At 53.1% G+C, this 25,748-nt stretch overlaps 10 protein-coding genes across 10 annotated transcripts; 7 read left to right on the top strand and 3 right to left on the bottom strand.

Moving 5' to 3' along the window:
• Positions 1 to 2,274: 2,274 nt before the first annotated feature.
• A1O1_07378 (HAL protein kinase) lies at positions 2,275 to 3,685 on the top strand (the record flags this gene model as incomplete). The annotated part of the gene is made up of 2 exons (XM_007728248.1): positions 2,275 to 3,495; positions 3,554 to 3,685. 2 exons carry the CDS (start codon positions 2,275 to 2,277, stop codon positions 3,683 to 3,685), a joined length of 1,353 nt encoding a protein of 450 aa, XP_007726438.1.
• A 1,310-nt stretch (positions 3,686 to 4,995) lies between these two features.
• Positions 4,996 to 6,649, bottom strand: A1O1_07379 (centromere/microtubule-binding protein cbf5; the record flags this gene model as incomplete). The annotated part of the gene is made up of 3 exons (XM_007728249.1): positions 4,996 to 5,379; positions 5,460 to 6,475; positions 6,538 to 6,649. 3 exons carry the CDS (start codon positions 6,647 to 6,649, stop codon positions 4,996 to 4,998), a joined length of 1,512 nt encoding a protein of 503 aa, XP_007726439.1.
• Positions 6,650 to 7,227: 578 nt separating this feature from the next.
• A1O1_07380 (uncharacterized protein) lies at positions 7,228 to 8,338 on the top strand (the record flags this gene model as incomplete). Its single annotated transcript, XM_007728250.1, has 3 exons — positions 7,228 to 7,390; positions 7,439 to 7,536; positions 7,880 to 8,338. The coding sequence occupies 3 exons, from the start codon at positions 7,228 to 7,230 to the stop codon at positions 8,336 to 8,338; spliced, it is 720 nt and encodes a 239-aa protein (XP_007726440.1).
• Positions 8,339 to 9,381: 1,043 nt separating this feature from the next.
• Positions 9,382 to 10,080, top strand: A1O1_07381 (uncharacterized protein; the record flags this gene model as incomplete). Its single annotated transcript, XM_007728251.1, has 1 exon — positions 9,382 to 10,080. One exon carries the CDS (start codon positions 9,382 to 9,384, stop codon positions 10,078 to 10,080), a length of 699 nt encoding a protein of 232 aa, XP_007726441.1.
• Positions 10,081 to 10,932: 852 nt separating this feature from the next.
• Positions 10,933 to 13,083, bottom strand: A1O1_07382 (uncharacterized protein; the record flags this gene model as incomplete). The annotated part of the gene is made up of 2 exons (XM_007728252.1): positions 10,933 to 11,745; positions 11,809 to 13,083. 2 exons carry the CDS (start codon positions 13,081 to 13,083, stop codon positions 10,933 to 10,935), a joined length of 2,088 nt encoding a protein of 695 aa, XP_007726442.1.
• A 479-nt stretch (positions 13,084 to 13,562) lies between these two features.
• Positions 13,563 to 15,554, top strand: A1O1_07383 (uncharacterized protein; the record flags this gene model as incomplete). The annotated part of the gene is made up of 2 exons (XM_007728253.1): positions 13,563 to 13,614; positions 13,666 to 15,554. 2 exons carry the CDS (start codon positions 13,563 to 13,565, stop codon positions 15,552 to 15,554), a joined length of 1,941 nt encoding a protein of 646 aa, XP_007726443.1.
• A 128-nt stretch (positions 15,555 to 15,682) lies between these two features.
• A1O1_07384 (uncharacterized protein) lies at positions 15,683 to 17,359 on the bottom strand (the record flags this gene model as incomplete). The annotated part of the gene is made up of 1 exon (XM_007728254.1): positions 15,683 to 17,359. One exon carries the CDS (start codon positions 17,357 to 17,359, stop codon positions 15,683 to 15,685), a length of 1,677 nt encoding a protein of 558 aa, XP_007726444.1.
• Positions 17,360 to 18,048: 689 nt separating this feature from the next.
• On the top strand, positions 18,049 to 19,483 carry A1O1_07385 (uncharacterized protein; the record flags this gene model as incomplete). Its single annotated transcript, XM_007728255.1, has 2 exons — positions 18,049 to 18,699; positions 18,791 to 19,483. The coding sequence occupies 2 exons, from the start codon at positions 18,049 to 18,051 to the stop codon at positions 19,481 to 19,483; spliced, it is 1,344 nt and encodes a 447-aa protein (XP_007726445.1).
• A 1,349-nt stretch (positions 19,484 to 20,832) lies between these two features.
• On the top strand, positions 20,833 to 22,698 carry A1O1_07386 (uncharacterized protein; the record flags this gene model as incomplete). The annotated part of the gene is made up of 4 exons (XM_007728256.1): positions 20,833 to 20,885; positions 20,953 to 21,430; positions 21,481 to 22,556; positions 22,623 to 22,698. The coding sequence occupies 4 exons, from the start codon at positions 20,833 to 20,835 to the stop codon at positions 22,696 to 22,698; spliced, it is 1,683 nt and encodes a 560-aa protein (XP_007726446.1).
• Positions 22,699 to 23,649: 951 nt separating this feature from the next.
• On the top strand, positions 23,650 to 24,882 carry A1O1_07387 (uncharacterized protein; the record flags this gene model as incomplete). Its single annotated transcript, XM_007728257.1, has 1 exon — positions 23,650 to 24,882. One exon carries the CDS (start codon positions 23,650 to 23,652, stop codon positions 24,880 to 24,882), a length of 1,233 nt encoding a protein of 410 aa, XP_007726447.1.
• Between the last annotated feature and the right edge of the window lie 866 nt (positions 24,883 to 25,748).

A 25,748-nucleotide genomic window follows, 5' to 3' on the forward strand; every position in this document is an offset into this window, starting at 1 on the left:
CGATACGTCCTCCAGGAAGTGGGTATGGGCGATGGCATCTAGAGGGACGAGCCGCAGCTTGTTCGCACCAAGCAAATGGTAAGAGGCTTAGTTGCATTTGCTATCCCCTTTCGACACTGACAGGCCATGTTCGTGGGAACTTCGGTGGTAGGCCGGCAGTATGATTGAGAATGCTGTACTACTGTACCGTGATTCCGGCGAGAGTATTTTGATCCTGGCCATGAGTTGAAGAAGCACATGTTTGTACAGGCGAAACGACGATCACGGAAAGGAATATGGCGATGCCAAACTTGGTCACCTTTCCCAGCTGGAGCATCAGCCAGCGCATGCATTGCGTCGGCTTAAGGCTTGGGTCGTAAGGATCTGACACTTGAGGACCTGAGCGGTGTAGGAAAACGGACAGCATAGTAGGCAGTGAAGGACCACCGCATTCGTGGATAGCACGCACATGGTTTGATGGCGGCGGATGCTGCCACTACTGCTTCTTCTGCATCGGGTCTCGCTTTGGTTTTGGGGAGCTTGGCCGGTTGTTGGACACGGTTGAGAGATCTGTTTGCCCCATCAGGTATATTATAGTAGTTGGCTGTGAGGAAGTGCAAACGTTTGAAGTGCATGTTGCAGAACAGAAGCAAGAGGTGTTTGTGTTGAAGCCAGAGAACACGAGCAAAAGACACTCTACTACTAGTATTTATTATTGCACAGCGAGGCCTACAGAGAGAGTATGGCCTCAACTACCGAGTCCCTAAGGGGTCCTTAGAGCGCCTCCTGAGCCTGAAATTCTCACTCTAGGCGGCAGCCTCCATTATAATGTCACCTGGACTCACTACGTTAGGCACCTAACCCATTCATGGACTGTCCGGTGACTTCACTCGACTGAGTCTTGTTGTGAGGGTTGTCACCAGAATCCATCACCGATCAGTCGACTTATTCAACAAGTACATGTCACTTCACCATACTTGCTGATCTATTTTCCTTTGTGATTGTTGTGTTTTAATAAATTGGTTATTGCTGTGAAGTGCCCACTGTGCCTATAACAACGCTTGATTATCAATAAGATACAGCCTCCTCCCGGAACTGCACCCGCGCATAGCCTCTGCCGGCTGCGCTTCCCTCTTCCTGTCTACCTCCAGTCCCACACGCACACGCAACACGCACGCACACATATCTGCATAACAAAATTGAGCTGCAATTCATCTCAACAACGAAGACACCCTTATCCAGCGTCTTGGTCGGTGCGATATTGTCATCTGAACATCACGCTTTCTCAGATTCTTAAATCTGCTCGAACGACAACTCCTCCGAAGGACACCATCCGACGCGTCGCTGCCAAGGGCAGCTAGCATAGTGGCATCACAGGCGACAGACACCGTATTGGTCAGCATCTAGAAAGCATCATCCCCCTACGCACTGCCTCTCGAGTCGTGCTCCTCCTCCCAGTCCGCAGTCGACGCAGGACAGCAAGCCATCATCCAACGGTCCATCCTCCGTCCGTCCACGCTGACATCCTCACACCCAAATCGCCCCCCAGCCTTTCACACAGCCACCGAACGAAGCAGAAGAGAAAAGCTTGAAAACCCCTCGGTCTGCCGCCTACCACCACTAATAAACCACTCGCTCTCTGCCACCGCCCTGCGTCCCCTAGTCGGCTGCCCCTCGGCACTCGAGTAGCAGTCCCTAGGCTGGCTTGCAGGCCACCTCCACATCGCTAGATCCCCTGATCGCAAATCCTTACGAACCAAAATTCCATCATAAGGCCATTTCGTGCCGCTTTCCACGCCTGGCCGCACACACAGCCTCTACTCCCCAAGTCTTCTCAATATTACCTCTTGCCACCAACAACGTATCCTTACAACAACCTCCCCCCTCCTCTCCGCCTCGACAACAAAAACCCCCGGGATTTCAGGAGAAGAGAAAGGATAACCCCTTCGCCTTTCATCTCACGGCGTCAACGACAAATTCCCATCGCGTTCATTATTGTTCCACAAAACATCATACCTTATCTTCCGCCACTAATCGCCTAGAGATAACCTAGGGCTCTTTGCCCAGCGCCCGTCCCCCACCCTCCCTTCCGCCATTCACATGAATCGATCATACTCACCTACCCAACTTGCATCGCCCTCACCCTCAGTAGCCCGTTCGACAGGTTCACAGGATGATGCAGCTTCGGTAACACGGCTGGCGGAGGATACGGGGCGCCTTTCGGTGAATGGCAGTGCCGTGTCCACCGCTGTGCCCACGTCCACACAACTGACAGTCCCTGTGAAGAAGCCCAAGATGACGTCTCGTCTCACCCGCATGTTTTCACGGACCGATCAAAAGGATGTCGATGCTGCAAATCATCCTCTAAGAGAGTCCTCTTCCGAGGCTCGCAGCGATCTCGTCAACGGTCAACAACCCCGACCCACACCCGGAAGACAATCCTCTGGTGATCAAAGGGACGGCAAGAAGATGACGATACTTGGTGTCGCGAAAGAGAAGACCAAAGGCGAAGTGCACCCTGATCCCTCCTACGCCGCGCACAAACGCTTCGAGGTCGAGGAAGATGGGTCTCACACCCATCACCTCAAGTCGGCGAAACGCCAGGAGAAGCTATCCGACATGCTCCGCGACTTTATCGGAGGCGGCAAAAAGAAAGACCAGGATGGTGGCGATCAGCAGTTGTCGCTCATGTCATCATGGGTTGACCAGCTCAGATCTGAGAGGGATAGTCTCGCCAGTGAGAAGAAAGGCGGCCCAAATGCCACCGCCAACTTGGTCGAAAAGTATGGCAAGTGCCAGGAGATTGTTGGTCGAGGCGCTTTCGGCATTGTCAGGATATCGCACAAACCCGATCCGAACACGGTCGGGGGGGAGTTACTCTACGCCGTCAAGGAGTTCCGCCGTCGCCCTCAAGAAACGTCGAAGAAATACCAGAAACGTCTGACCAGCGAATTTTGCATCTCCTCCTCTCTCCGACACCCCAACGTCATCCACACTCTCGACCTCCTCCAAGACGCCAAGGGCGATTACTGCGAAGTTATGGAATATTGCGCTGGCGGAGACCTATACACCCTCATTCTCGCTGCCGGAACTCTTCAGGTCGCTGAAGCCGACTGCTTCTTCAAGCAGCTAATGCGGGGCGTTGAATACATGCATGAGATGGGGGTTGCACATCGGGATCTGAAACCTGAAAACCTACTCTTGACCACCCACGGTGCTCTGAAGATTACCGACTTCGGCAATGGCGAATGCTTTCGAATGGCTTGGGAGAAAGAAGCTCATATGACGGCGGGCCTCTGCGGCAGTGCCCCCTATATCGCCCCCGAAGAATATGCCGGGGGCGAGTTTGACCCCCGAGCCGTCGACGTTTGGGCCTGTGGCGTCATCTATATGGCAATGCGCACCGGTCGACATCTGTGGAGAGTCGCCCGAAAAGAGGAAGATGAGTTTTACGAACGGTATCTTGAAGGTCGAAGAGACGAAGACGGTTATGCTCCCATCGAGACATTGCACAGAGTAAGTCTGAATTCCTCCTGAACCCCGTCGAACTCACAGCTAACCAATGTTTTCTCAGGCACGCTGCAGGAACGTCATCTACTCGATCCTCGATCCTAATCCTGGTCGTCGTATCACCGCCTCCCAAGTCCTCAAGTCGGAATGGGGCAGAGAGATCAAAGTGTGCAAGGCGGGCGAAGAGGGTTACTAGCCCTGCTGCCTGTTCCACAATGTTAGCGTCCAAGCCATTTCTTCTCTGCTTCACGCGGCGCACATGCGCTTGTACATGACTCGAGGATGCACTCGTGCATCCTACACGAATACGACCTTCACGAAGCGATTTTTTCGAAAGCGAGCGAAAGACCAGGTCCCGCTAAACCATCCATCTGCAGTCACAGACTTTGCAAGATACATCATCACCATGCTTGGATCCGAGTTGAAGGATTGCGATTGGTGGAATGATTGATGCAAGGCACTTGTGTTGTCCTGAAAAGACTGACCAATGCACTTTTGATCTTGGTCGCAAGTCTCATTGTCGTTGTACGGCCGCGGTTCTCTTTCGCGTCGCGCCTCTACTGCTTTATGCTTCTTGCATGCGGGTCTGGAGTTTCACGACCTAAAACGAGCGTTCCTGTACCATAGCGGTTGTCTATCGAGCACCGAAGCATCCGTGCGTCAGCGGGAGGCAGCGCCATCCAGCGCTTTGAACATCCTATATGAGAGCCTCGAGACACCGGGCAACCCAACAGACATACAGAATCACCGCATACAACTCAGGGATGCTGTTCTGATAGCGACCACAATTGAAATTTCTTGACATATACTACATGCTAGTGTTATTTTTCTTTTTTTTGTCTTTCCATCAGCGGATGACTTCTTAGATTGCTTCCACCTTCGTTTATCTTGTCTTCCATTACAGAAAGTCACTGTTCCAATTCTTATTCGCTGCCATCTGTTCGATCTTTATGTGTGCATAGCAAGTAGGTCGTGCTAATTGTCAGGTTGTTTTCCAGCTCGTTGACTATAGGTGCCAGAATGATTGCGATCAGGCTCGCGAGTCTTCCCAAAACGTCATCAGAGATAACAGTAGTAGAGCAGGTCGGTTAGTGATGGAAGGATCAACACCAAGTCCGGCCATTGACTCATTTGTACATTGATACCGTGGGGTACCAACGAATAACAGCAGGAAAGGTACATATATGGCCATGTAAGCCAGATATTTGATGAGGTTGATATTTCGAGTTTACGACACTTTCCAATCTTGGATGAGGAGTATTGTCCATTTCATTTTCCATTTCCATTGCCGCATTCACACAGCTAATGAGCACAAGATTACACCAGCCCGGGATGAACAAGACAACGTCGCCCACATATCAAACTCCTCCCCACAAAATCCGACGGTTATGAGGACGAAAGACCGAACAATCGACTACACAAGAAACCCCCATTTTCCGATCCATTGCTGCAGACCGGGAAGATTCGCCCTCCATTCCTTTTTTTCACCTAGTTGGCTCAACACGACTAGTCACTGTCGTCGCTGTCGTCGGCCTTGCTGGCGGCGCTCTTCCGCTTCTCCTTCTTCTCCTTCTTCTCCTTTTTCCTGCGTTTCCGCTCGGCGCGGTCCTCGGGGGTTTCGCTGTCGTGCTTCTTGCGCTTCTTGTCTTTCTCCTTTTCGCCGTTGGTCGTGGGAGCCGGAGGCGCCAGGGCCGCGGTGCTCGTATCCAGGTCCATGCTCTCGGCGGATTCTCCATTGGGAGCCACAGGCGGTGCAGCGAGAACGTCGGACTGCGAGGTCTTCTCTTGCACCGGGGCGGCGGATGTGCCTTCGGCGGAGGCCGGGGCGTTGTAGTCGGTGTATTGCGTGGTCCATTTGGCTGGGGTCGCTTCATTCGGTCGACCATATTTCTGGAGAGAATGTCAGTATACAATGTTGCGGGAACTATGAGCATAATGGATCTTGGTAGGTGAGGGGCAGTAAGTCTTACATCAAGTTTGCCGTCGGACTTCAACTTCTTCTTCTCCAGAGCCACTGGTCCCATGCCCCATCGTCGAGGGTACAAGTCTCGCTCCATGATACATCTCTTGACCTTGGCGACAACACCGTGATCGCAGGTGGACAGCTCGACAGTCGACATCTGTGCGATACCGATAGCAATGGCTTCGCCCTTGGTGGTCATCAACACGACCTCTTCGTGGATTTCAATGCCGGCTTCGAAGCGGAGCAGACCGGGGATCATGAGCTTTGCACCGTAGCACACGGCGTTAACTGCGCTGTCCTTGACCACGATTCTCTTGTATGTGGTTAGGAGACTCTCGAGCGGCGAGATAACTGTTCGGAGATATGACTCGTCTCTGTTGTTGTCGTACACATACTGTGCATCCAGAACGTCGTGTAAGGTGACCATGCCCTTGGACTCATCCATGGCTCCACTCCGTACTCGTCGCAGTTCCTGCATATGTCCGCCAACACCCAGAAGCAATCCGAGATGCACACACAACGTTCTGATGTAGGTTCCGGCCTCGCAGCTCACCCAGAACACGCCGAGATGCCGGTCATTGTCGAACTCATACAGCTTGCTCTCGTGGATGGTTCGGATACGAAGTTGTCGCTTCACCGCAGAGATCAAAGGAGGTCGTTGGAAGAGGGCGCCGGTCAGAGTTTCCAGAGCTCGCGCAAACTGTGCCTCGCCGCCGGGTAACCGATCGTGTAATCTGATGACACACACGTACTCCTTTCCAGCACCTTGTTGTGATTTGACCAGCCGTGTGGCTCGGTCTATGCAGACAATAAGACATCCGGTGACTTTGGGATCGAGGGTACCGCTGTGACCGGTCTTTTCGACTCGAAGAATTCGCTTGACCCATGCAACGACTTCATGACTGGACGGGTTGGAGGGCTTGTCGAGATTGATCACGCCAGAAGAGATGTAGGACTTGATATCGCGCTTCAGCGGCGTGCAGCCACACGGGATTGGAGTGAAGTGCCCAGTGCGGACGAGTACTGTTTGGAGAGAGATATCAGTTTCAGTGCGACAGGCTTTGCGGCGGTCGTTCAATGCTCACGTTTATCGTAGTTCTTGAGGAGAAGAGGCCATTCAGATGTAGGAATCGCGGGTGTGGCATTTTCGGGCTTGATGCTGAAGTCGCCCTCTTCAATCTTCTCGACCTTCGCCATTTTGGCGAGAAGATGTCGCGGGAAATTGGAGGCTGAATAGGGCACGCCGCAGGCAGGTCCTTATGAATACAGGCCGAATAACAATGCAACAAGTCAACCCGAGGGAGATGTATCCCACGAGAAGGACCTGAGACCAGGTGAAAGCGTGCAAATTGTAGATATTGCGATCAAGCAAATGGTATGGACTGCGGCATCTAGAGATGGTTGGAAAAAGTTCATTTTCAGCGAGTCTCGTGCGGAGCTGCTGGGATTTGGCCACTAGGCGAGATTGGGCTTAGTGCATCATGACTCTTGGCACGGTGATTCTTTTGTCTTCCAGCTTCAATTTTCAGGCGACGCAACACAGTGTCAACTTCAACCATCACCAGCTATTCAATCAATTCTGCTTGTCCTTCAGCAGTGGTCCTCTTCATTGAGTTAACTAGTATGTCCTCATAGACACGACTTACAGATGAGCGCCGGTGTCGATATCATGGACAGATTCTGGAGTGCCCCTCCAGTCACCAGGTCAGTAATCTGTATCCCTTTTTCTTGCAAGCTCGACAAACTAACAGTTGAGCAGGACAATTGTGGCAGCCATGTTTGTGGAATCTGCTCTTGTCCATGGAGGCCTCCTGAACCCCATGTCAATCGTATTCCACTCGCCATGGATCTTCAAATTCCCTCCAGAAATATGGCGTCTACTCTCATCCTTCATCTTGACTGGGGGCGGGTTCTCCTTTGTCTTTGACCTCTATTTCAGTGCGTCACCTGTTCTCTACGTCGACGTTAGGTTCTAACAGTGTATAGTGTACACATATGCTTCCGGACTCGAGCTCAATTCCCCTCGATTCACGCAGCCGGGAGATTTCTTTACCTATGTGGTCTTCGTTGCCACAGTCACATTGGTAAGTGCCTGTTCTCGCCCTGTATCACGCCCCTTGTTTTGTCATTCCTTCTATCCAAACCTCGGCATATCTGCCCGCCCAGTTGCATGCCTAGCTGAAGCGGTTCCTGGAATCGAGGGAGATTACCCCTGCGGCACGTACAGATCCTGTCATTCGCAAATCTGTCAAAAGGACTGTATGTGGTGCAGGCATGGTGGGGGCTCGAATGAGAAAGCTTTTCGCGATCTACCAAATTGCGTCTGGCGGTTGTGGCCTCCTACAATTCAACTTTGCACTTAGCATCTCTTACTGTTGCGACAAAGCAATCCGTGTCTTAAAATGGCATCGACTAACTCTGGCGCAGGGAACCGGCGGACTTGTCCTAGGAGGTCACATCTTCACCCAAGCCCTCCTCCTCGCTTTTATTTACACCTTCGCCCAAGACAACCGAGGCAAAAAAGCCCATTTCATCATTGTTGAGATCCCCGTCGAGCTGCTACCATGGGCAATGCTCACGCTGACCCTGATCATGGGCGGCCCGCAAGCGGCCTTGCAACAGGGCATGGGGATCATTGCAGCGCACCTTTACGACTTCCTCACGAGGTTGTATCCGACCTTCCAAGGCGGCAGAAATTATATACAGACTCCAGCTGTAATCAAGCGACTGTTTGGAGCCGATCGAAGTGCTTTCACTCAAAAAGCCTACGGCACGACCTTTAGACCTGGCAGACCTGTGCCTCAGCAACAAGCCAGAGGATGGACCAGCGGCTTCTCGGGCAGTTGGACTGGTCGAGGAGCTGGTCGCAGACTGGGTGGAGATTGAATCTACTTCTGTCTGCGAATCCCAATTGTGACCATATGTATAACACGAGATCTTACGAGACATGAAATGAGAGATACCCAACAGCATTGCAGCATAAACCTAATGTCACCGAAGTGAAACTGCCTCACCTTTTCTTTACACTCCATTATTATTGACGGTGATGATGCTTAATGATGACAACGACGACAACGACGACAACGACGACAACGACGACAACGACGACTTCCAACATACTGATGTCAAATACATCCTGACAGATCGCTTGCCAAGGGCGGGAATTGGAGCTGTAACACCTTCAGCATTCAACGGTTCCCCCTTTCCGCTCCACCCGCCGAAGCTCAGCCTTGTCACCCCCTGTCAGCCCCCCACCTGACATGTTCCATACGTTCCTTGTCTCACGGCATCCAGCTTTCCAGCCAATCCTTTCCTTCCATGTCAATGTGACGGCTGCGCTCATACTCGGTACGCCTCATCACTTGTAGCATCAGTCGACGTCTGCCAGCAATGAACATGTCTCGAATAGGTAAGGTACATCCCTCCCTCGACACGACCAGAGCTCCCGTCCCTTTGCGTGGTGGCAGCTTCCATCACCTTGTTCCAATTCGAGGAAATCTATCGACATGCAACTCCTTGATCCCTGGCGAAGCCTAGACCCGCACCGACTTAAGGTTCCTCGGCGCACGAGGACGACGTTGGAACCGTGAGAGAAAAGCGGTGCTATCCATTTCATCCGAGTCTCAAGTCGTGGATGAGACAAAGACATCCCCGATTCGGGGACTGGGGAACGACTAACCTCTCAAGCAGCCTATGCATGGTTACCTATATCAAGTCACGACGTCGTCGACAACAAGGCAGCTTTCCTCTTCATCCCGTGCCAGATCTCTCCTTCTCTACAATCACAGGCCAGGCTGGTCCTGGTTTATCCATTCTCTCTCTCGCCATCTCTACTTTGACTGATCAGCGATCTCACTTTCTTTTCTTTTCCTTTCCCATCCAATCCAAGACACAGGCTGTTGACTCTCTTCCAAACCCGTCACTCCATCATGGCTCGCTCTCTCGCCGCTCTTTTCACATTCTCCCTCTTCGTCCTACCCTCTGTCTTGGCCTATGGACAAGCCCTACACATACAGCACTCATTGGCCCTGAGTGCCCTCGTTGTCCTCCCCAATTACTTCGCCCCAGCCGTGTCGGCCTACGTCGTCACCGTCCCAACGGGATTTAAACGGAATACCCTGCAGAGCCGCAAACATCACAAGAACAAAGACACTGCTGTGGCTCCTGCTGCTGCAAACACAACCGCAGCAGCAGCAAATACCACAGACGTCTCGGCCGCCGCCAATATAGCTTTTGTGGCTGCGGTTGCCAACGCTACTGCTGCAGATGCCAACGTGACTGCCTCCATCGATGCAAATGCGACCGCCGATGCCAACGCTACTATTTCTGCCGATGCCAATTCCACCTCCACTTCCACAAGTAGTGTCTCAAACAACGAGGGCGACGGCAACCGCAATGGAACAGGTCGGAACAGTGGCAATGACGACAACAGCGTAGACTCTCTCATCGACGACGCTCTAGCGCTCCTCGGTGGCATCTTCACAAGGCGCAACGCCAACGCCAACCCGGGCCCTGTTGCTCTCCCTGTTGCTGTACCCCGACCTCAACCACATCCCGAACCGAGGTTTCGCAGGGACAGCGTGGTCCGCCGACGACACGCGGCAGCATACCATGAGCGGGCTTTCTGAGTCGAGGGAGGCCGAATGTCATGGATCCATCTCGTCTTGCCGGCAAGAAGTGGAGCATGACAAAACGGACTCGAGCAGTGGGTACTTGATGGAAGATGCAGGCCAAGTCTATAGGCACAACCTGTCATGGTGGCACTTTTGATCCAGAAGATCTAGAACACCTGAAAAACGAACAAGGCTCAAGGCTTCTCAGAACAAGCAATGAGAGAATTGAAGGCGAAAGGGGACAAATGGGACATAAACCACAGAAAAGTGCAGGGTCATTTTATGGCACGGATCAATGTAACAAGCGCACCCTGGAGAGGGTAGGGACGACAAATGAGATGACTAGAACCGGAACAAGAAACAACGACTTTGACAAGATTTGCATGTTTCGCGCTCATTGCAAAAGCTCTCTAGCTCAACTCTACTCTAGCCCTAGCATCTAGCACCTAACCTGTCCTCCACCAGAAAACTCGTCTGTCTCGCTGATTCCATAGTCATGGCATGCCATACCATACCATACCATACGTCTTGATCGCGTTGCAGTGGAAAATGTTGTTGTATGAGCTCGCTCGGGTGGTATTGTGCGCAGTGCCAATTCTCTCTCATGGTGCGAGCTTGAGTTGAACGACAAGTCCAATACTGCAATACTCAAGACGCCTTTGATTGCAACTCGCCAGCTCGCGATGCACCGTGTCACTTCGCCCCGATGTGGTGCTCGTCAGAGTTCGGATTCGATGTACACCAGCTCGTTTGCAGTTCGGCCATACCTCCTCTCAATCTGTAACGGGGGTTCACAGTCGTCGCGCTGTTTCCAGGGTTTCGTTCAAGGAGTATCCTCTTCCAGTGCTCGAACCAAGCATCCCTGCATCAATTCATTTCAACCCGCAATAGGTATCTGAGCTTGATCTGAGCAATGTCGTAGACGATATACTCGTTGTAGAGTAGAGAGGCATGTGATTCACCGGACGGACCGGGAGGGACCGAGGCGACATCAGGCATGCTGACACCCTTCAGAGACTTGTGGACGCACGAAGCGTCCTTCCATTGTACTGGTGCTGTCTTGCCCACACCCCATGTAGAGATGCTTCCAGCTTTCTTTGCGCGGCTGGCTGCTTCGTAGTCGGAATGGATCAATCGGAGGGACGGCTTGCCTAATTCAGCTTCGCAAAGCAGCAGAAGACCTGTTCCGGCACTGCTGGAAGAAGCACAATACCCTGCACTCTTGCTACTCATGTCGGCAAGATAGATGCCTTTTCCAAACATGTATCCGGAAGAAGGAGCTTCGGGAGGTGCAATGCGTAAGCCTTGACTGAGTATACCGCCGAAATTGCTGCAGCGGGAACCATGCCAAAGGAGACGCCGGTCACTCTTCTTGCCGAGTTTCGCGTATAGGGATGTGTCGAGCCGGTCGGCTTCTCCATCACGCTCAATTCGGAGGATATCGCGTAGCGTGTATTTTATGCCGTGAGTACTACCCACCGAGTTGCACAAATACGAGGCAATTTCCTTGAATTCTTTGCTGGTATCATCCAAAGGGGTCATTTCTCGCATTCCAAGTCCTTGGTACTGTCGATCGAGAATGTGAAGCTTTTCCTGCTTGTACTTGTCGATCTTGGCAGACTTCATGATCTCGTTCGCCAATTGCATATCTGTCAGTGTTTCCAACAGCTGGATCTCGCGCTAAATAGAAAGGAAGTCTGTTAGGTTTCCGAGGACCACGCAAAAAGAGTCATGTCAGCCTACCTTAATGAGATCCATGTCGTTCAAGACAGGGACAGATCTGCGATCGACAACATGGGGGACAAGTGAGAAGTACTGGTTGCTCTTCTCCTGGATGGCTTGGCTTGAGGGCATGCCAGGAGCATCCGCGATAATATTCGCAAGATCTTTGAGCGCCTCGTAACCTCTGAGGAGAGTCTTCTTGCTTAACTTGCCCAGTGGCATTCTGAGCGCGTCATAATCGAGGCTAGCCATCGTGTTGTTGAAGAGTTGGATATCGAAGATGAGACTCATCAGACGCTGCACAGCTGGGGCCAGCTTGCTGACGGTCTGGCTCTGTTCATCAATGCCACGTTCCTTTCGGGGAGTCGATTGCTGTGTACGTGGTTTCTCTTCGTTGTCAGAATCTTCATAGTTGAACTCAATGTAAGTGTATTTGTCTGGCGATGGTGAGACATCTCGTTTGGCCCAAGTGTTGCCGCTCTTCTCTCTGAACTTCTTCTGGAACTCACGGATTGCGGACTGCAATGTCCCGTTTCCGAACATCTTACTCAGACCAGTGTCACCAACGCGACCCCAACGGCACCAGGAGAAGTAGTCATCGGAGTCAAGGTGGTGCAGAAGCTGCATTCTGTAGAATTTGTTGTTGTTGACAGTGGAGTCGGATTTGCTGAGAGTGGCATCGTAGGGTGTTCCGTTCTCATCGACATAGACACAATACTGATCAGCATTGCGGCACGTAACATCCACAGGGACGCGGATGGTTGCTGGTTTGGGAGCAGAGGCTTCATCTTTCGGCCCAATCACTGATGTTGCCGGGAAAGAGTGCTTGGCCTTCTTTGCGACCGCGTGATCCTCGCCACTATCCTCACCTTGTCGTCCACGCTTCAAGTGTTTCTTCGACTTCTGCGGGGTAAGCTGGTCGTCTGCATCACTCTCTGCGTCAACTTCACCGCCGGTACCAGCCGGGGCGAGAACATATGGAAGGGGATCGATTGCTTGAGTAGATATGAGGGAGGCCGCTAGCCAGTCATAGGAGACTATTGTCACGCCATTCTCCAGCGCCTCACTGATGCGCAGCAGTTGTCTGTCAATTTGTTCTTCACTGGCGACGAGGTAAGTGCACTGGCCAACTCGGGAGACGGGATTTCCACCGCAGTTGTCTATCTCAGCCTTCACCTGGGTGATGTTCTTGTTGTCAAAGTGGTCATGAGCAGTGGGTGAGTATGAGGCAAAAGCGATAGCGACGCCCTGCAAGGAGGGAGAGGAGGCCTTGGGGGATGATTTGGTGCGTGGCATCTTTGCTACACGGTCAGCAATGAGGTTTGGTTAGGTAGACTTGCAGACTCTGGAAGGTTTGAAAGATCAAACTGGGTTTTGTAGACATCGAACGGGGTGAAGCAGTACAAGGCAGGGTGCGGCAGGCATCAGCTGCGCCCTGCTTGCAAGTTAAACAGTAGCAGTTGAAGCTATCGATCTAAGGAAGTTCTTAGTATTCAAAGTGGCCGATCTACTTACTACTGCCAAATGCCGGCAGGCAACGGGCAAGGCTGCCGACGTGTCGCGCGCAGGCACCAAACACGAACTCACGTGATACAAGTGCACTTCAGGCCCATTTGTTTCAGAGTAACGTATTGAACAATATGCCCTTTCCAGGTTATGACGCAGCCAGGCCCTGACCATCTCAGATATTCTTTACAAGCATTTATACTCTGGTTTGAGAGGGCCGGGGAAGATCTACTTCGTGGCGTTGGTTGAGGGGAATTGCGGTCGCCACGATGGCCACGAAAGAGGATGAACCGAATCAGCTGCTTCGACGGCCACTTTATGGTAAGATTTCTATTCATTTTCCGCGGACGGCGCTGACATTATGGTACCAAGTCTACGATCTACCACCCGAACTGCTCAACAGCCTTACTCCTGTAGGTGGAGAACCACCAAAGACAGAAGAGCCAGAGGGATCAACCGTGCAACAGCCCGCACTGAACGTCGATGCAGTTTCTTCCTCTACATCATGTACCCTTTGCAAAGTCTCCTTCCATAACGTCCAGGACCAGCGGCAGCATGTCAAGTCCGATTTCCACCGCTACAACTTGAAGTTGAAAATAAAGGGAATGCCTCCAGTTGATGAGGCCACATTTGTGAGATTGATTGGAGATTTGGACGAATCGCTGTCAGGATCTGAGTCGGAGATTTCGGAAGACGAAGATGAAGAGGAGGGCAAGCCCGGAGACACCACACTGAGTGCTCTCCTGCGGAAACAAGCCAAAATCTCACAAGAGGCTGAGGAACCTGATAAAATTCCTACAAAGAAAGTTGGTTTCGGAAATGCCCCTCTTCTATGGTTGTCGAGCCCAAAAGCTGGCGAAGATGTGGGGTTGGGCTTGTACAGGGCCATCCTTACGAACGAAGAACAGGCAAATGCGTCAACCTCTCTGGTAGACATCCTTAAGAGGAAACAGCTGAAACCGACAATGGCAAAAACAAGCGGAAAGACAACAGCGAATGGAACAAACTCTTCACATGATGACCCACACTGGTTTCTCTGCATGGTTGGCGGTGGTCACTTTGCCGCTATGATCGTTTCGCTAGTCCCCGAGTTGAGGAAGGGACCCGGAGGCGTGGAAGAACGACACGCCGTCGTCAGGGTCCACAAAACTTTCCATCGGTACACGACGAGGCGGAAACAGGGCGGCTCACAATCTGCGAACGACAATGCGAAAGGCAATGCCCACTCTGCCGGTTCATCGATACGACGATACAACGAGATGGCTTTGGAGACGGATATCAGAAATGTGCTGGTTGAATGGAGGGAACTGATAGAAAGTGCGGAATTACTGTTCATTCGTGCCACCGGGAGCGCGAATAGAAGAACACTGTTTGGTCCATACGACGGCCAAGTGTTGAGGGGCAACGACAAACGCATTCGTGGATTTCCTTTCAGCACGCGTCGGGCGACACAAGCCGAACTCCTAAAGTCTTTCAACGAGCTCACGAGGCTGAAAGTGGGGAAGCTGGTCGAACCATCGACTGAAAAGCAGCCTGTTGAGAAGGCAGCTCCCAAGGAGCTGAAACCGAAAGCATCGGCGCCAAAGTTGAGTAAGGAGGAAGAGTCGTCTCAGTTCCACACATCTCAACTACAGGCTCTTATTCGCCGGTCAAAGGCTCCTGGAGTCTTACTGTATCTGACCAAGAATCAACTTTCACCGAATTTTGCCTTCTTCCCAGCCACGGACAACCACCACGCACCCACGCCTCTCCATCTCTCCGCAGCGACCAACTCTCCTGCGCTGGTGTTGGCGCTGCTCACCAAGGCCAGGGCCGATCCGACCGTTCAAAACGGAGATGGCAAGACGCCCTATGAAATTGCGGGCGATGCCAAAACCAGAGATGCTTTCCGAATAGCCCGCCACCAATTGGGCGAGGACGGCTTCGACTGGTCGAAAGCACGTGTTCCTGCACCCATAAGCCAAGAAGAAGCAGATGCAAAGGCTCAACAGGAGAAAGCGGCGACAGAGGCTGCTGAAGCTCGGCGACGAAACGCCGAGCTGGATCAGATCCGGCAAGAAGAAGAGCAGCGCAACGCGAACCGAATCGAAAGAAAGGCTGGTACAGGCAAAACACTTGCCACCGTTGTTGAGAAAACAGGTGCAGAAAAACGTGAAGAAGAGGTTAGGGGCTTGACGCCAGAGATGAGGATGAGGCTGGAAAGGGAACGAAGAGCCAGAGCAGCCGAGGAACGAATCAAACGGATGCAAGGGGCGAGGTAGAGTCGATGTCTCTTATTGCGCACCTCAATGTGCATATACGAATCTACCTATGGCGAACGCTAATCGCACAGTCTGCGGGTTTCATCAACTATACAGCGGCGGCTGCCATGAGCCAGTGTTCCAGGATCTTACATGACTATCTCATGTTCCTTGAACAGCGGGAAGTTTCTCTCCAAGTAGTCATAGCTTTCGGCGAAAGCGGACTTCAGGACTTCCTCATGCCGCTGACTGCGCACCTTGAACTCGCATTTGAACGGATTCGGCCGGATGTTGAAGCCATCGGTATAGTCGTACGTGTCGTATACGACGCCCTTGATGGGTCTGATGTCGAAGCACCACAGCACACGGGCGAGAGCGATGAACAGATTGTTTGATGCCAGGTCGGCACCGGGGCAGATGCGGCGACCCCAGCCAAAACTGCTGTGGCCGAGCTTACTGGGATGTGGCCGACCCTTTTCCACAGCTGTACTGGCCACGTACGATGGCGGAAGATAACTTAGCTCCTTTGGATCTGTGTCCAGGAACCGCAAAGGGTTGAAGTGGTCCGGGTTTGGGTAGTATTCTTCATGCAGGTTGATGGCCCAGCTGTTGCCGAGGATGTTGGTGCCTTTGGGGATATAGTACCCCTGGTACGTGTCGGCCTCAGTGCTGGCGTGGGGTGTGCCGCCGAGGACGGCAACGGGCCGCCAGCGAAGGGCCTCCTTGCTCACCGCCCGGATATAGGGCAATGCCGGTTCGTCGGCGAACCCGGGCAGCCTGTGCTGGCCGATGACAGCATCGAGCTCGGCGTGCGCGGCGTCGAGGACTTCTTGATTTGTCACAATGGCCAAAATTGCTGACGACAGCGTCGATGCCGTTGTGTCTGCTCCTGCACCAAACACTGAAGAGGGCAGACTGGCAAAGTCCCGCTCGCGCAGCAATGCAAAGGACGCTGGGTCCGCGGCGCGCGCCTCAAGAAGTTGCTTCGCAAGGCTGTTGGGGAGAGGCGGCGCGCCGGGCTTCTTCGCGTTCTCCATGTCTTCGCGCACATAGTCCAGCAGCTGCTCGTTGGCTGCGGCTTCCCCCAGACCCCATGACTTGACTTCGCGCTTCCACGGGGCAAACATGTCAGGAATATATTTCAGAATTGGGAACGACTCGACCAGATACCGCCCAGGAACATTGATCGCAGCGTTCCAATGCATTATTTTCATCCGCTGCCGGATGATGGGCGACTGCATACTGTCGATGCGATGTCCGTATGCAATGGTGAAAACGATTGAGGCGGTGTACCGGTTGAGCAGATCGTCGAGGTCGTCAGGCACATGCCTCCGCTGGAGGAGCTGATGGCATAGCCGTGTCGCCTCTGCTTCCTGCACGGGCTTGTAGTGCTGCAGGGCTCGCTGGGTGAGCACGCTGTGCAATGCTTTGCGTCGCACCGACCAGTCCTTGCCGTACGGCTGTACCAGGATGCTCGACATGTCCCAGAAGATCTCGCCCATGACGACGAACCTCGGTCGCGAGCTATACTTGTGCGAGCGCTTCTCGAGCAAATCCACGGCGACATTGGGGTCGGAGATGATGACTGTCGGTCGCCGACCAAACCAGATCGTATAGATTGGGCCGTATTTGCGCGACCATTCTTGGAACTGGATCCAGGGGTATTTCTTGGGCACGTCCAGTTTATTACCGATGAATGGCAATGGCTGCGGGCCCGGCGGCATTCGCTTCCATAGCATCACATCGTGAAACAAGATACCGATTACTCCCAGCAAGAGGAGGGCTGTCAGCCCTGACCAGACAACGAAAGGATTAGACCAAGCCATGGAGAAGCCTGTATCGCCAGTAGACTTCCGCAAGGGGATTGAAGAGTACCGTCTGATTGAAATGTATAACCTGACAGGGGCGGGATGGTCAGAGTTTGACGAAGTATTCGGGCTGAGAGATGGGCTCCGAGGTCTTGAGTATCGTCCGACAGAGACTGGCCCGGAAGAACATTTTGCCGCAGATGAGCGAAGATGCCGACGTTACGATGATGACTCGTCCTCTTATCACGGTAAGGATGGCCAATGGGGTGTGGCACAGAGCACCTCTAGTGAGGCTTCAATTGGGTGTGGATGTCATGCTGCCACTGCTCCTGTGCGGATGGGTTCAGGTTGTGGAGGACGATCCGCTCCTCGTGGGGCGCCACGGTCAATGAATTTGCGGAGGCGGAGGAGGAGGCGGAGATGGAGACGGAGAGAACCCATTCATGCCTCATCCACTACCGTTTCGGGCCTGTCGGCAGTTGTGCTGTTGAGATACCCCCGGACAAACCCCAGGCAACGCCAGATATCCCGAGGACCGTGTATAGTTGGAGATGGTGTTGAGGTAAGGACAGGGGTGTGACTGTTGTTTCAACTGGAGCCATCAGTAGCTATGCTTTAACCTGATAACTTCAACAGAGTTACAGGCACGGGTACAATCGACTTGCGTGGCATCCACGGTCCCCATCTTCGCGGGAGAGACACCCGACATGCCAAGCTACGCAAGGCTGCCGCCCTCTGGGATCAAAGTGATCATTGTCGGCGCTGGGTTCGCCGGACTCTGCGCCGCCATCGAGTGTGACCGGAAAGGACACTCGGTGATATTGCTGGAGAAAGTTGCGGAGTTGAAGCCGCTGGGCGATATCATCAGCTTCGCCTCCAACTCAGGCCACATCTTTGAGCGATGGGAGGGAGTCGTTGACGAGCTCGATCCCGTCATCCACCACAGTGATGGACTGGACTTCTATGACTGGATGGGGAACTTTGCCACCAGACAGGTGTGGGATGTGGAAAGACAATGGGGCAGAAGGATCAACGGCCACCGAGGAGAAATCCATCGTGTCGTGTACGAGCATGCCAAAGCCAGGGGGATTGATATTCGGCTTGGGCAGCATGTCAGCGACTACTTCGAGAATGACTCGGAAGTGGGAGTTATGGTGAACGGTGAGAAGCTGACTGCAGACTGCGTGCTTGCTGCAGAAGGGGTCAAGTCACCTGGAAGAAAGATCGTCTTGGGCTTCGAGGACCGTCCGAAGCCATCAGGCTATGCCGTTTATCGCAGCTGGTTCCCGTCCGACGAACTCGCCAGAAATGAAAGGACGAAGCATCTGGTGGTGAACGGAGACTCGCATTCTGGTTGGGTAAGAGTGGACTTTCCTGACATGTTTTGCCGTCGTCCCCTCATAGCCAATTGAATCCGTCTTCCCATACTGACTGGAACACCGTGCGTAGATTGGTGAAGACAAACATTTTCTTGCAGCATCCATCAAGAATGGCAAGGAATTCAGCTGGGTGTTGACGCACAAGGACACCGCCGACATCGACGAGGACTGGCAGTTCCCTGGAGACAAAGAAGATGTCAAGAAGAATCTTGTCGGGTGGTCCCCTGTGGTCCACGACATCGTCGACGCCACTCCCCCGGACCGACTGGTCGATTACAAACTGGTATTTCGGGATCCTTTGCCTACCTTCGTCTCACCAAGGGCCCGAATCGCTCTGATCGGTGACGCCGCGCATCCCTTTCTCCCCACTTCGATCCAGGGGGCTAGCCAGTCCATGGAAGACGGGGTGACGGTGGCAATCACTCTTGAGAAGGCTGGCAAGGAGAACGTCCAGCTGGGCATCCGGGCATATGAGGCCATCAGGTATGAACGTGTGCACCGCGCACAGAAAACTGGTATCACGACGCGCGAGCAATGGCACAAGGCCGACTGGGGTCAGATTTGGAAGGACCCGAAGTCGCTGCATCTGAAGCGGGATGCCTGGCTGCTCGACTTTGATGCAGAACCTCACGCGTATAGAGTCGTCGATGATGTCCTGAAGAGATTGAAACATGGCACCGACGTCAAGACGAACAGTGTGTCAGAGCCTGAGACCAAGGGGGTCCCAACGGTGCTGGCACAAGAAATTGATCAGCTTGCATGAGTAGTGGGAACGCCGCAGGTATGAAGATAGGGTCGTGATACTGGATCCTCATGTGTGTTGGGTGTTGTCTCTGCACGTTATAGCCTGCCAGCAGCCTTTTTCCTGATCTCTGATTATGGTTTGCTGTAACCAGGGGCAGGAAGCATTCGAATATACAGATATCTCACTGACATTGCGGTGCCTGCTCACTCTCAGCGAAGGGAGCCTTCGAGTAGAACTCGACAGTAGAAGATGGCAGTCATGTGATGGGTTGCTTCACGTCGAGGTCTCGCCCGCGCAGCAGCAGCTTCAGCTTCAGCTTCTTCATCATCTCCGACAACGCGTTGGGTCTTTCATTTACTAGTTCGAGATGGATCCTTGCTGTTTCTATAGAAATGCTTCATCCTCTATTGACGTCCACACTTCCTCTCAACAAACCGTCACTCTTCCTTTGCAGAAAACCAGACGACGGACCCGGCTGCAGGACTCAGCTCCTGATCGACATTGGACTACAGCCCGTTCATTTCTTCCCAGCCTCCCTCTTGAGTCTCGACGGTGCACCCGAGACCTCTTTTCGAGGCACCACAGGAGTTGGAGGGGCCCGCGCAGAGACAGAGGGACGAGCTTTCTCTACAATCCCACTCAACTGCCGAACTGGAATTTTGGGACACGGTGGTCCCCGGAACGAGCACCGTCAAGAAGAGATGGCAAGCATACCTACCTACCTACTAGTAGCAAGCCTAGATATCCATGATGTCCGCTCGAACAGCATGCTGTTCTAGATCCACTCCGCCTTGATCACCACTCGGCACACGCCACGATATACCCCCATTGGAGTACCACCCCGAACGGGGCAACTGGGGTAAAATGGATCTGGGGCAGAATGGGGTTCTCCCCAGGACCAAAGACAGGTCTGTTTTGCAGAACCCTTTCGGAGCATAACATGAATGCTAAGGCTTTGGTGGGAATATTCCGGGGTCGGTCTGTTCAGCCGATCAGCCAGCTTCCAGCTGTCCCAGGGACTATCTCCACCGGCTCTGGCAAAGCCTTTAGCAATGCTCCATTTCGAATCATGTACGATTTCTGCAACCAGCTCGACACAATCCCGGCCAGTCCATCGAATCAGAGTTGATTGCTGTAATAACATGGCGAGGAGAGATGATCCCCTCACACTTCAGCATCTTCCAAAGCCCTGTTGCTATGAGGGTGAACGACCCCCAGCTGCATCCTGGTCGATGCCCCGATGCCATGGGATACTCCAATGCTACTTAGTAGCTGATGGTCAAAGACTGTCATATTAAGTTGCCTCCCTCTGTCCTATTGTGTCGAAACCCGCTTCGTTTGCTTGCTGAAAACCACTCAACGGCAAGATGCCTTTTGGAATCATTGACTGCAAGAAACTGGAGGTGGTTCCTGGCACCTCGTAAGTCTACACACCCGATAGCGAGCTTCGAATTTACCAGATACTTACCACTATTCGTCACATCCAGCTTCATGAGCGATCAAGATGACTTGCCACCCGAATATGCCGAAGTCCCGCGAGAGCAGCTCAAGCACGGAAAGGGGAGATTCTCCAATATCATCCTGATCCCACAGCCTTCAGACTCGCCCAACGACCCTCTGAATTGGCCGCAATGGAAGAAGGAAATGATCCTTCTCATTGTCGGCCTCTCCGCCGCGGTTGTGGGAGCGTTTGGACCTATGTTGTCGCCAGGATTTGTTGAGATCTCGGCCCAGCTCAATATCACCGTGGAAGTCCTGTCTCAGGCTACAGCCTGGCTCATCCTGGCCATTGGTCTCGCCCTGTTTCTCACAAATCCTCTCGCCAAGATCTACGGCAAAAGGCCAATCTACATTCTGGCCATCTGCATCATGTTCGCCTGCAGTGTCTGGGGAGCCAAAGCCGACAACTATAGCTCCTTCCTGGCAAGTCGAGTTATCTCGGGGATTGGCATGGCGCCGTATGAGGTGAGTATCTGAGTGGCTGAGATACGATGGGTTCTTACGGCTTTTTCCAGGTCCTTGTTCAATGCACGATAGGCGATCTCTATTTCGTGCACGAGCGAGCTACGCGCATTGCAGTGTGGAACTTGTTCCTGCTCACGGGAATAGCTGGCGGGGCCCTCGTCAGTGGCTACATCATCGAAAACGATGGATACAAGTGGACCTTTGGGGTTTGCGCCATCTTCTTCGGCGTACTCATGCTCGGGGTCCTCTTTCTGGTACCAGAGACGTCCTATCGTCGTGATGCGGTGGTCGTCGTCCCGGTCACAGATGCGATCGGCGACGAAGAGAAGCCTGGGGCACAGCACGTCCACATGGCACTAGCTCACGAACACGATCTTTCCCAAGCACAAGGTGAGAAGGACAAACACCTTTCGTATTCAGTGACACGGGGGTCCGCGGAGCCCAAAATGACATACTGGCAATCGCTACGGATCTTTACAGGACGATATAGCTACGCCCCCATGTACAAGATTTTCACCCGCCCGGTGATCTTGTTCTTCTACCCGGCGGTCACCTGGGGCTTTTTGATCTACGGCACCACCCTGACGTGGATTGTCGTCTTCTCCGTGGTCAATGGTGTGATCTTCGTGGCACCGCCATACAACTTCTCGGTGTCACAGGTCGGCCTCATTAGTCTCTCACCATTCATCCTCACGTTACTCGGGGAGGTCATCTCGGGTCCATTGAACGACTGGATTTGTGTCTACCTGACGAAGAAAAACAGGGGAATTTATGAGCCGGAGTTCCGTCTGGTGCTCATCACCGTTGTCATCGTCCTAGGAACTGTGGGCTTCTTCGGGTTTGGGGCGACTGTCCACTACCAGACTCACTGGATCGGCCCAGTCCTGACCTTTGGCTTTGCAAACATGAGTTTGGCATTCGCCTCGACATGTGTCTTTGGCTACGTGATCGATTCTTACCCAAAGCTGAACGAGGAGGCGTTTGTGGCCATCAACGCGCGAAATCTTCTGACGTTCGGACTGACCTACTTTGTCAATGACTGGCTGGCAAGGGATGGACCTCTGGAGGTGTTCTGCATCCTTGGAGCGCTGTTCTTGCTTGTGTGCTTTTTGACAGTTCCTCTCTGGTGAGTTGCAGTGGGAATAACCGCCACAGCGCGGTATGAGAGTTCAAATTGCTGACATTCGAGCAGGATATTCGGAAAGAAGATTCGATCGTGGACTGGAAGAAATCAGTGGTTGCAGCGATACATGAACGACGACTTCTAGGTGTGACACGGAGGATTCGGGTCAAAGATGTAACGCAATGTTGGGGAGGCTTTCCCCGGAATCGAGGGCTCCGCAGATCTGGGGGGATGGTGTGGATATTTATACCACTGCATGGCAGAATGGAATCAGTCTAACCCGCTGCCAGATTCAATCCGAGATAAACGGTGTAACAGGCCTCACTTTTTGCTCTTCAGTCTGATGATGTCGCTCCGCCACTGTAGATGACGAATCTGACGAGCCACTGTATCCTCGAAATCAGGCCCGCCATCAACCTTGTAGCCAGCTGATGGAATCGACTCCGCACGGCGTAGTGGGAGGACATGACACAGCTCCCATCTGTCGACTATTAGTACTTCCTACTTCTCGAGAGTTCTATCGTCAAAGAGCAGAAGGGACAAGATGAATGAAGTATCTCATACTAGCAGTAAGACAGGCGAAGGCGGATGCTACTCGAGTCGGTCAGATCCCGCGCGACACTTGATCCATTGCTGACAACGACCGATCGCTCCTCCTCCACCATCAATACCACCACCACCGGACAAGTTCTAAGCATTATTCATCCTCCTCTACATATTTGGGCCTCCTGCGCCTGCCATCCCTCCTCCAGAGCCTCCTCTCCTCCTCGAACTACCCGCAATCTTTTGCGAACTCTCACACGCCGTCGTGATCTCTAGAAATCCCCTCGAATCCTCTCTCCGCACCAGGTTCAGGCCCGGACAATCGCCAACGCATAGGTTATTGCGTCGCTTGTCAGCGTCACCAATTTAGTCACTAATCACTTGCCTGCGGTGCGTTACTCTCACACAGCATCCGCCGTCCAATTCCCAACTCTCGACATTGTTATCGAACCCCTTCCCGACGGTTTCGAGCACTATTGCGACAGTGACGCGTTGAATCCATCGACCTACCCGTACACGTACACCGACCGACCTCGCGCCAACCGCCATAAAGATGAAGAAGAAGTCGGTTTACGCGAACATCACTCCGATCCCTTCACACATTCCTCGTCAACTGGCCATCGACATGCTGCACAGTCATGGCGAGATCATCCAACTCAACCCGCTCGTTATCGGTTGGACGCCGGTCAAAGCTCCGCAGAATGCCCCCGCAGATGAATACTTCTCCACATGGTACGAGATCGCGGAGCGGATACAATATGTGCCTGGCATGGGAAGGATGGGTTCCGGCAAGATATCATTCAAGGGCGTGTTCCATGACATGCCATGGGGACTACAGACACACGTGTATGCGCCCATGGGGGTCGACGTCCGCAACAAATGGCAGATTCGAGGCAACCAGCCCGGCGAACCTCCCGAGTCCAGGGAGCTGGGAAGTGGTGCGCCCGCCGAGGGCCTCTACATGCGAGAAGACATTGAAATCAAATGCAACCCGGCAATGATCTCGTTCGTCAAGAAGGAACTCAAGGCCGCCTCCAAGATCATGGTCGATCGACTCGTCAAGAAAGCCGAGCTGATTGATTCGGGACAGCTCAGCGCCATGATGGAAGACGGCAAGCTCAAGACCATCAACCCGGCCGACAGGTCGCAAATGTTCCAGTCCCATTCGGGCGCCGGCCACTATTCACCGTCTCTACTCTCTCCCAATCTGCAGCAGCAGCACATCCCACCGCCTCCGATGTCGCCAGGATACCAATACTCTTCCCCCTACGCCAGACAGTCGCAGTACGGCAGTAGCAACAGTAATCGCAACAGCAACAACAACAGCCCCGGCTTCCCGCCTCCGCAGGGCCTCGCCATCGAGATGCCGGGCAGCACGCCTTACGACCTGCCAGAGCAACCATCGCGGCTGCCTCTGCCGAACCGCTTCTCTGCAGCAGTATCCGAATTGTCGGCCACTTCACCCAACCAGAGTCTTTTTCCAAATAATACTAGTAACAGCACCAATCTCAATCACAGCAGTACGTCTGACCGCGATCGACTCAGCTACGCCGGTTCGGTCAGTTCCCATCCGAGCTCCCATGACCAAGGACAAGGCGGCGGCATGGCCAGCCCAGGGCTGGATAAACGGTCGTTCATGCCAGAACTGCCTGCGGGGGGCGGATATCTTACGAAACATTCACCAAATATCCCCTACCGTTCGCCGGGTTCGACGCCGGACCCGAATTCCTCCCCTCCGGTGCAGCAGTACCGATATAATCCGCAGGATTATGCACGAATGTCTTGACCCGAGGCAGCATGGCTCGCCCCATGGTCGTTTTGTGCCGACCTTGGTGTACGTCTCCAAAGAGTGGCGATCTCGCGAATCCTAGACGTCGAGGACTTGAACGGAGGATGCTCACACCAAGGATTGTATCTATTTTCCGCCTGCCCTCCTGAAATGCAGACGAGTCAGCCGCGGCGATGGTCCACTCCCTGTATGGGCATTCCTCGAGTGATCTTCATTCAACAACATCGCCCCATCCGCCTCCGTTCTCTGTTGCGCCCGTCATACGAAAGTGTTCACCTCTGCAGCTGCTCCTTTCTCTCTGCCGTTAAGCCATCCATGGTCAGGTTGAAGGGAAGGCGCCTCTCACAACACTTGGTTGATTCCCCATCGTGGGACAACCACTTGAATACTAGTACCATCTGAACCATGCCGTTTCGACATCTCTACGCAAAACCCTTCTACGAAAGTTACTGGGGTACTAGTACCCGGTATATCGCACTTCAATCTGGTCTGAGTTGTGAGCCGCGCTTGCCAGGTGTGTTGCGTACAGCTAATCTCTTCATGTCTGGATCACCTGTTTATTTCCTCATCAGCTTCTGGCGGTCTGGTACGGTATATACCATATCTGCAGAGAAGTACAGCTTGCTGCGATGACCGCGGTTTGATTCTCCTCCCTTTTGTGTCTTTGTTCTATTTTATATGCCGGTTACAAGGGCAATTCTGTCTGTGATATATTATTGTATGGTCGAGTCCGCTGGACTGTGGAACGGTCATTTGGATATATATACTAGTAAGATACATGGAGTACTTATGAAAGGCACGGTCAACATAGCTGCCGTGGAACACAGTGGCTTCATGTCATCAACAGCCATGTTTGTTTCTGC

Source organism: Capronia coronata (assembly GCF_000585585.1).
Source record: "Capronia coronata CBS 617.96 chromosome Unknown acBCG-supercont1.6, whole genome shotgun sequence".
Taxonomy (NCBI): Eukaryota; Fungi; Ascomycota; class Eurotiomycetes; order Chaetothyriales; family Herpotrichiellaceae; genus Capronia; species Capronia coronata.